Source organism: Rutilus rutilus (assembly GCF_951802725.1).
Source record: "Rutilus rutilus genome assembly, chromosome: 4".
In the NCBI taxonomy this organism is placed as follows: domain Eukaryota; kingdom Metazoa; phylum Chordata; class Actinopteri; order Cypriniformes; family Leuciscidae; genus Rutilus; species Rutilus rutilus.
The window spans coordinates 525,313-535,549 of record NC_140212.1 but is presented as its reverse complement, the minus strand read 5'-3'; the positions used below and the strand labels follow the sequence as shown (position 1 = coordinate 535,549).

The 10,237-nt window shown below is 38.0% G+C and overlaps 1 protein-coding gene across 1 annotated transcript in view; it reads right to left on the bottom strand.

The window, feature by feature from the left end:
- The window catches only part of LOC311289417 (protein mono-ADP-ribosyltransferase PARP12), a 16,402-nt gene continuing 6,165 nt past the window's right edge, over positions 1-10,237 (bottom strand). Inside the window, exons 2-12 of the mRNA XM_084407421.1 lie at positions 9,575-9,710; positions 7,674-8,076; positions 6,610-6,660; positions 6,403-6,529; positions 6,043-6,208; positions 4,932-5,052; positions 4,342-4,438; positions 4,174-4,249; positions 3,972-4,102; positions 2,334-2,485; positions 1-1,493 (exon numbers count right to left, since the gene is read on the bottom strand). Of these exons, the coding sequence (XP_084263547.1) occupies positions 886-1,493; positions 2,334-2,485; positions 3,972-4,102; positions 4,174-4,249; positions 4,342-4,438; positions 4,932-5,052; positions 6,043-6,208; positions 6,403-6,529; positions 6,610-6,660; positions 7,674-8,076; positions 9,575-9,710 (2,068 nt within the window). The 3' untranslated portion in view covers positions 1-885. The remainder of the gene's footprint in view (positions 1,494-2,333; positions 2,486-3,971; positions 4,103-4,173; positions 4,250-4,341; positions 4,439-4,931; positions 5,053-6,042; positions 6,209-6,402; positions 6,530-6,609; positions 6,661-7,673; positions 8,077-9,574; positions 9,711-10,237) is intronic.

The window sequence follows — 10,237 nt, the reverse complement described above, 5'->3', positions numbered from 1 at the left end:
TCGTGTACTGGAAAGCTTTATTGTGACAATTATCTCAAATATTGAGATTATTACAAAGATCCAAGTAAAATCAAGACAAATTATACATTTCCATTCAAGACAGCATGACATGAAAAGTCACCCTATATGTTTTATAAATGCGTGTTATAGATCTTATAGTGAATCATATTTCAATGTATATGTTTATTTATTTTTTTGATAAAGCAATATTTAACTGGATCCTCCAATGAAAGTCTTCACTCTTCAAGGTGAGATTCTCCAATCATGTAGTGGTCTTAAACCCCGCCCCCTGCAGAGCCACGCCCACATCTCAACATCCAATCAACAACCGGAGCACAGAACCAAAGCTTGTTTATTTTTTTTCATGATGTCATGTTTATTTTACACCACTAGAGGGCGCAGAGTTTAATGAAGTCATATTTTATAAAGTGCCTGAAATTGCAAATTCATTAGTTTTATATAAACGGAGGATAAGTGTGGTATCAAACCATTACCACCACCACCACGACTTGAGAGTGCGAGACACCAGGGGCCGGATTCACAACACACTCTTATTAACTATAAAACTCTTCTTAAATGACCATTTCTTCTTATTCTCTAAATTAAGAAAAAAGATACAAATATTTTATATTCCCAAAAACTTTAATATTTGAGGACTTTTAAAAAAAAATTCCAAAATTGTACTTATTGAACTTATATTGAATTTCTCAATATTTACCTTAAGAATTTACAATAAGAAGATTTTCGTGAATCCGACCCCAGAACATCTCTTCTTCTTCCTCTTCTTCTTCTTCTGCCATTTTCAATTAATGTGTAACATTTATAACTTGATTATCAGCATTAACCTTTTACCGGCTTCCTCTAAAGAAGTGATCACATGGCGGATCAGCAAATGATGCATTCTGACTTTTGAGGCTTTGGAGAAGCCGAAGCCGAAGCCGAAGTCTGAACGTGAGAAGCACTTGAGGAAGAGGGAAAAGTATGTGAGGAAGAGGAAGAGGAAGGGGAAGAGACAAAAACAAAAGAGGAGGAAGAGGGAGAAGCATGTGAGGAAGAGGAAGAGGAGAAGGGAGACCCATATCCAGAAGAGGAGGCATAAGCGTGAGAGGAAGAGGAGGAGGCGACAGAGGAAGATGCAGCGTATGATGGAGTGTATCTAACGCTGGAGTTCGCGCTGCTGTATGAGGGAACATGTGACCTCACCCTCACCGTGGGTCTCGTGATCACATGCTCGCTCGAGTCTGTGTACTCGATCAGATACTCGGGGTAGATCTGGTGCTTCTCGAACACCACGAATATAGAGGGGTCGTAGACGTCGTTCACACAGCTGTCGTAGAACACGGTGTCTCCTCCGTCTCTGGACGGGGGCCGCAGATAACCGGACTCTCCTTTAGTGTAGTCGCCCACCAGGACCCGACACACGAACATGGAGCGCGTGCCCGAGTCCTCGGTGTAGCTGTGCGAGTATTTCGCATCCCGGGCAAAATAACTCCCTGTGAACACAGATGAAGAACACTCGGGGTTAGGGTTAGGGTTAGGGTCCCTCGGGTCACTGGGGCCCGGAACTCAGTTTTGACAAAGTGAGTGTTCATCAGAGGGGTTTGAACCACGAATACACACAAAAAAAACTTTTTTTAATGAATTCGAGGAGTTTTGTGGTTGAAATTTAAGAAAAAGTAACAAATCCTTCTCTCGCGGCTCAATTTACCCCCTGAGGAATGAGTGAATGCGAGGAATGCTTCAGTTCACATAGAAAAACTTAAAAATGCTCAAAATTCTAACTAAAAATGCTGAAACTTCACCAAACAATTATTTAGTTAATGTGTACATGTGTATCTGAGAGCACACTGAAGAGAAGTGGCTTTAGGACCCAGCGGAACAGCTCATATACTCCATATACAGCTATAAGCCCATCTACAGTCGTGAAACATCATCTTATATTATTATTATTCCACAAGAGGTCAAAGATATTTAGATGTAAGATATTTAGAGCCGAATTAAAAGGGTTATGCATGAAATTGTGAGTTATTTTGAATTTAAGTTGAAAGAATGTGCTTATCTGATCAAATCTAGTAATTTAAAGGTAAATAAAATATAAAAATCTCCCAAAAAATTGCATTAAAAAATAGAAAAAATATTATTAAAATGAAATAAAAGATATATAAAGTCTAGTTTTAGGGCTTCGGGTCACTTTGACCCGCGAGGGAAAGATGTGTTATGAAGTGGTTAGAGGAATGGTGTGAACTCTGTCATCAGGGAGCGTTCTCCGACACGGAGCGAGGGCGAGGGCGAGGGAAGGATGATGAACTTGTGGTGTTGTTGTTTATCTCCACCTTTCCCATAGGCTGTCCCGTGCGTCCCGCAGATCCGCCAGTCGAAGTTGTTCCGGCCGATGGCGTCGACGTGCTTGCGGTCGGTGCCGTGGAAGAGCTGCTTCTCGGACACGTCTCGGCCTCGGGCGCTCTTCTTCATGCAGTCCTTCTGCCTGAGAGGGTCAGAACCGTCACACTCATCAGCGCTGGTCACACCACAACGCTTTCAAATAAACATGTACAACGTTCGTGTGCTCGACGACAGCGCTCTGTGTGCCTGAGAACGTTTCCAGGTTTGTTTTCACAGGTAAATGCAATTTATTATCAGTCAAAATGACGGAAATCACGTTGAAATAGAGTCACGCAATGCTGAAGTTAATGAACATGTTTGATTAAGGCAACAGAAGTTACATAATACAGATATATATGCGGGTCAATGACGTGACGGCTCATTTTTTTGTCCAAAGGCCTTAATAATAATAATAATAATAAAAAAACAAATATATAACATCCAAAGTATGCAAGGTAGTACAACTTGATCTCTTTTACTGATTTCAAAAGGTTTTAATTATATTTGACTACATATAAAGGTATTTTAAAGATTTTGAAGTGTCAAAAGGTCATTCAGTAAAACCGATATAGTAAATATTTAAATGGTATAATATTGTTTTTAATAACTAAAGGAACTACAATAATACAAATATAAAGCAGATGAGGCTCTTTATCTCCTTTCCCTGTGCAGTGTTTTACTGTGTTTAGAGTAGTCCAGTAAATGATTACATTTATGAGATCAGTGATAATTGTATGTAATATTTCTTCTGTGGTACACACTATACACTCTCTCAACATCAATGTCTAATCAGTTTTTAACTTTCAAATCAGTGGTTAAAGCCAATGACTTTTTGGGTGACAAATATTTTCCATCTTGTAAAAACTGACAAAAAACAGTGTTAATTGACTGTACAAACCACACACTCTTACTGTTAACACCTAGGTACACTAAAACATGGTTTCAAATATAGTTATATCTCCATTCTATTTTTTTACACTTTTAAAAACCTTATTCGTCAATGACCCGTATATATATATATATTACTACAGTGATGATTTTTAACCAAAGACTTTTGGGATTTTGGGATTATTTGGTCTGTTGAAATGCCTTGTTGATGCTTTTACACTTTTAAATTTCCCTTTATTATTCGATGGTTGAAGGGTGAGTAGATTAATGTCATCTCACTGTGACACTTTTATAACGTATTGCGTTCATAGCGCGAGCCTTTCACTGATTGTTTACAGTTATACACCCATAATTCGCGCAAAGCATCATGGGGCGCAGGAATAAGGTGGATATTAGTTTAATATTTTTACGCTATATGTTGGATTATTGTCATGTTTATTATTTGTATGTGACTGGCATTCAATAAAAAAAATATTATTATTAATATTTGTTAAATCTACAGTGTTTCATCGCCATCTACTGGCCTGGCAGCAGAATGCAGCGTTTTTAGTCGTTTCCGCGGATCCGTGTGAATGTGGATCGTTCTGACAATGATGTCGTCTGTACGTGGAAAACTCAAAGGAAAAACTTCTCCGTTTTAAGCGTATCGTTGTGGTGTCAGCGTACCCTTAGAATGGTGAGTGCATGTCTTGTGGACTTACCACTGAAACACTTCCCATAATGCTCTGTTCTGGATCCTGTCAATCTTCAGAATGCTGAAGCCTCTCATGGTGCGAGTGAACAGGTCACTGACTCTGATGTATTCACTTGCCGTGCTCTGCAGCGTCACTCTCTGCGAGGGATAACATCAACATGTTGAGCAAATCAACGTCACTGTGAAGGAATCAGAAGATCTGCGCTCACCTTGTATCCGGTTTCAGGAGTCAGAGCTTTATCCCAGTGTTCCGGCAGAGCCTTTAAATTGTTAAATGTCCTTTTGCTGAGAACAGATGTGAAGAGTGTTTCTGTCACACACGTTTTTTAGAAAGTTTTTGAGAGAGAATGAGTCTGAGCGCAGGAGCAATTTCTTACGTTGTCTTGATTGTTCGCACATCAGCTGCCGACACAAATTTGGGACGACGTCTGACAAGTTTTTTGGTTGAGTAGCGTTTGTTTTCCTGGATCATATCTGAAGAGCAAGAGCAGTCAAGATGGCATTAAGACGACAGTCATCGTGTTCAGCCTTAATGTCTTATAGAGCTGCGTGAAGAGCTTCAAGACCACTACCAGTCAGATAATGTTACCATGGTGACAAATTAATAAGCTACAAATTACGTGATGCATTACATGTAACGTGCATTACCTAATCAGATTACTTTATCGCTGCAACTTTATAAATTTACACATAAATATTTTAGTTACTTTTTTTTTTTAAAGGTAATTCATGTTACTTTTTATTTTAATTAATTTGCTTTAACCCTTTATAATGTACTGAATTAAAACATTACTTTAAAAAAAAGAGTTGTACGGCAGCTAATATTAAAAGTAACTAAGTATGTATTTTTTTAAGGGAGTAATGCAATATTGTAACGCATTACTTTTAGAAGTAACTTTCTCCAACACACTCACACTGCTCGTCTGTATCATTGGGCCCTGAATGGTAAAGGTGATTTTTAGGTTACCCTGGAAGCTGAGGGTGTAGGTCTGTGATCCGGCTGTGAACTCCACCACGTCACTGCTATCAGCCTCATACTTCTGCTCAAGCTCAGCACTAGAGATGGAGGACAAGCTGTGACCCCCCTCCTGATGAAGAACATAGAACATCATAACGAGTAAAGTAACGAATTAAAAGTAACGTGCATTACGTAATCAGATTACTTTTGAGATGTAACGAGAAAGTAACGCATTACAAGTAACATGCATTACGTAATCAATTACTTCTGTGATGTAACAACGCATTACAAGTAACGTGCATTATGCAATCAGATTACTTTTGTGATGTAACAAGGAAAGTAACGCATTACAAGTAACATGCATTACGTAATCAATTACTTTTGTGATGTAACGAGAAAGTAACGCATTACAAGTAACGTGCATTACGTAATCAGATTACTTCTGTGATGTAACAAGTAACGCATTACAAGTAACGTGCATTACGTAATCAGATTACTTTTGTGATGTAACAAGGAAAGTAACGCATTACAAGTAACATGCATTACGTAATCAGATTACTTCTGTGATGTAACAAGTAACGCATTACAAGTAACGTGCATTACGTAATCAGATTACTTCTGTGATGTAACAAGTAACGCATTACAAGTAACGTGCATTACGTAATCAGATTACTTTTGTGATGTAACAAGGAAAGTAACGCATTACAAGTAACATGCATTACGTAATCAGATTACTTGTAATGCGTTACTTTACTCGTTACATCATAAGTAACATGCATAATGTAATCAGATTACTTGTAATGCGTTACTTTACTCGTTACATCATAAGTAACATGCATAATGTAATCAGATTACTGTTGTGATGTAACAAGGAAAGTAACGCATTACAAGTATTGTGCATTATGTAATCAGATTACTTTTGTGATGTAACGAGAAAGTAACGCATTACAAGTAACATGCATTACGTAATCAGATTACTTGTAATGCGTTACTTTACTCGTTACATCATAAGTAACATGCATAATGTAATCAGATTACTTATGATGTAATGAGTAAAGTAATGCATTACAAGTAACAAGTAAAAATACAGTTTTATTGCGCCAACACAACAGGCACTAACCGCTGTAGCATACGGGATCCAGATTCCATTCTCGTCCTCCCAATACCAAAGCCACTCAGTGGTCAGAATGAAGGTGGGCTGGACCACTGACGACACTGTGGACAGACGCCGCACACTGTGAGGGCCTTGGGTCATCGTATCAAAATAAATTTGGTTGATTCCAGAGCTTTGATAGAAAGAGAATCAGTCAAAACACTCGACAAACCACACAATAGTTAATACACTGACTGAGGAGACAGCTTTATTATTATGTATAGCAACACACTAAAACCAATGCAAACACATTAGCAATTTAATAGCAACCACTTTCAGCATCCTAGCAATTCACTGATTTCATCCTCATGTGCTTTCATCACCCACCTGTATATTCTTTTAGGATCACAGTAATCTTTCTCAATGACCTCATTGTCAGGAAGTGCTTTCCATCCGGATCCTTCCTTAACTTCCCATTTATAGGGCAAACTGGAATGCTCCTTAAAACATGAGTCTGGAAAACAAGAGTGCAGTTCAGTTCACAATACACACGACTCTATGAATCACATGAGCACAGAGTTATGGGGCTCTTACCACCGTGCTTGCAGAATCCTTTGATGAAGTACATGCAGATCTCAGTTTTCTCTAAGAGAAGAGACACACACACAGACACACACACACACACACACGTCACTCAGCGAATTATAAGCATCTTTTAAGCTGAATATTGCATTCTCATATTTAAAGGATTCGCTCACTTCAGAATTAAAATCTCCTGATAGTTTACTCACACACACGTCATCCAAGATGTTCATGTCTTTCTTTCTTCAGGTGAAAAGATATTAAGGTTTCTGAGGAAAACACTCCAGGATTTCCTCCATATAGTGTCTTCAATGGGGTCCAACGGGTCGAAGGTCCAGATGTGAGTTTCAGTGCAGCTTCAAAGTCTCGACACGATCCAGCCGAGGAATAAGAGTCTTATCTAGACAAACCAGCCGACATTTATAACAAAATAAACATTTATATACTTTTTAACCTGGTCTTGCACTCGCTGTGATGCGACACACATTCAGGTTGAAAGGTCAAGCGTGACGTAGGCGTAAGAACAGGTCTAGTGTTTACAAAGCAAACGTGTCAAACGGCATTAACAAAAAAATGTAATAAAATAAAATAAAAGGTAAAATAACGATGTCGGACGATATTGAAGTTGGAAGAGAAACTGAGATTAGAGTTTTTCACCCTATCCTACATTTATAAACCGGAACACGCGTGACCTTTCAACCTGATTACGTAATGTGTGTCGCATCACAGCGAGTGCAAGACCAGCATAAGTGTTTAAAAGTATATAAATGTTTATTTAGTTCTAAAATGTCCGCTGGTTTGTCTAGATAAGACTCTTATTCCTCGGCTGGATCGTGTCGAGACTTTGAAGCTGCACTGAAACTCACATCTGGACCTTCGACCAGTTGGACCCCATTGAAGACACTATATGGAGGAAATCCTGGAGTGTTTTCCTCAGAAACCTTCATTTCTTTTCGACTGAAGAAAGACAGACGTGAACATCTCGGATGACACGAGGGTGAGTACATTAACTTGAAATTTTAATTCTGAAGTGAACTAATCCTTTAACGCAGCTCATTAGCGGTGAGATGTGATACCTATAGGGGATTGTGGAGGCCTCTGAGCCTCTGGTCCTCTAAAACCACTCGATGGCCTTCGGTTCTGAGCACTCGGGTCTCTTCTGGGGTTCTGAGCACTCTGGTCTCTTCTGGGGTTCTGAGCACTCGGGCCTCTTCTGGGGTTCTGAGCTGAAGCCTTGTTTCTGAAACGAGTCCTCAGGACTTCAATGTTTGAGTAGAGATCCTTCATGATGGGCATGAGTTCGCTGGGAACTCCTCTGTCCTGCAGGGTTTGCAGTGGATGAGGCTCGTAGAAGTCGTGAGCTCGAGTGCAGTCGCAGGATCCGCGCAGATATTTCTCACAGATGTGGAGTCTCTTGCAGTTCTCGGCGTCCGGACATCGGCCGTACTGTCCCGCGCCGTTATTATAAGAATGACACACCTGAAAAACAAGCACGATTCTGATGGATTCTGATGGAAGCTTGTTTCTGCCACGGAAATGAAAATAAAAACGTTTTTATATCTCACAATTCAAAGTTTATAACACGCATTTGCAAGTTTATCTCATAATTTTGAGAAAAAAAATCTGAATTGTGAGAAATAAACACAATTGCGAGAGAACTCCGCAATTGAATGAAAAGAATGTTTACCTTTATATCTCATAATTTCTGACTTTATTTCTTGCAATTTGAACTTTATCATTCGCAATTTTGAAATTTTTTCTCGCAATTATGAGTTTATATCTTGCAATTTTGACTTTAGTTCTTGCGATTCTGAATTTATATCTCACAATTCAAAGTTTATAACGCGCAATTGCAAGTTTATATCTCATAATTCTGAGAAAAAAATCTGAATTGCGAGAAATAAACATAATTTATATCTTTACATCTCATAATTCTGACTTTATTTCTTGCAATTTATAATTCGCAAATTTTTTCTTCTTCTCGCAATTACGAGTTAATATCCCGCAATTTTGACTTTATTTCTCGCAACTCGAACTTTATAACTTGGCACTTGCAATTCTCCCAATTATGAGTTTATATATCATAATTCTGACTTTATTTCTTGCGATTCTGAGTTTATCTCACAATTCTTACTTTATTTCTCAGACTCAGTTGCGAGTTTGTCACAATTCTGAAACCAAAAACGTGCAATTTCTCGCAATTCCACGTTTATATCTCACAATTCTGTGAAAACTGGCAATTCTTTTCATTTTTTATCTCACAATTCTGAGTTTATATCTCGCAACTCTTAGTTTGTATCTTGTAATTCTGAGTTAATCTAAACTCGTAATTGTGAGGGAAAAAAGTCAGAATTGCTTATATAAGTTTATATATCTCGCAATTCAGAATTGCGAGAAATAAACTCAGAATTGTGAGATAAAAAGTCGCAATTATTATATATCTGGTGGAAACCAGCTTCCATAGGTTCTCTTGGTAAAGTAAATATTAGGGCTGTGAAAAGATTAATCGCGATTAATCGCATCCAAAATAAAAGTTTGTGTTTACATAATAAATGTGTGTGTACTGTGTATAATTATTTTGTATATATAAATACACACACATGCATGTATTTATTTAAGAAATATTTGCATGTATATACTGTATATATTAACATATAATTTATATTATATATAAATGTAAATATTTGTATGTATAAATAACACATTTTTCTTAAATATATACATGCATGTGTGTGTATTTATATATACAAAATAATTATACACAGTACACACACATTTATTATGTAAACACAAACTTTTATTTTGGATGCGATTAATCATGATTAATCTTTTCACAGCCCTAAATATAGTAAGTGCACGATCACACAAAGAGTCCTTTGAGTACACTGAGAGACTCAATACTCAATAGACTTTGAACCATGAACGATGTATTTCAGAGCTACTGTATTGAGGAGTAAAATAAGCGAAACGCTCTTACGGCCGGCAGGAGTGTGTTGTCGTTCTGCAGGAGCAGAATACACAGATGCTTTATGTCGAGTGTGTTGAGTCCATGAGCGGTCAGCACGGGCTCGTTCTGACCCGACATCAGATCGTGACTGAACCGACATCCTCGTCTGTGGGACAAAACACACTCGTTTCAGGAACAGACAGTTGTAGCGTTGCATTTGGTTTCATTTTAGTTGCGTTTAAGCATTAGTATGAACCATCTCCGGCTCAGCATTGCCTTAACACTACGACTTTTTGTACTTATTTATATTTATATATTGCTTTCGATATCTAATGACGTGTGTTCACTGATCCGAGTTTTGGTGGTAGGTGATGATGCGGATGCGAACACACAGACATGCCTGTGTTTGGTGTAGAAGAAACGCTTGTTCTCTGTCGTCTCAGGCCACTGTTATATCTTGATATGAAACTATATGTAAATATTATGGGAATGTTATTTTTGAAAACGTTAAACTAAAACGTTTCAGAAACAAAACCGCTCCATTAACGATGTAGACTTTTGAGAACATTATTAAACACCACAACATTTAATACCATTAACGTTAATGGAAGAACGTTTGTTCAGAACTTTGGGAGAGAACGTTCCCTGTTAGCTGGGTTATTAATATACTGTAATATATTACAGTTTTTCTCA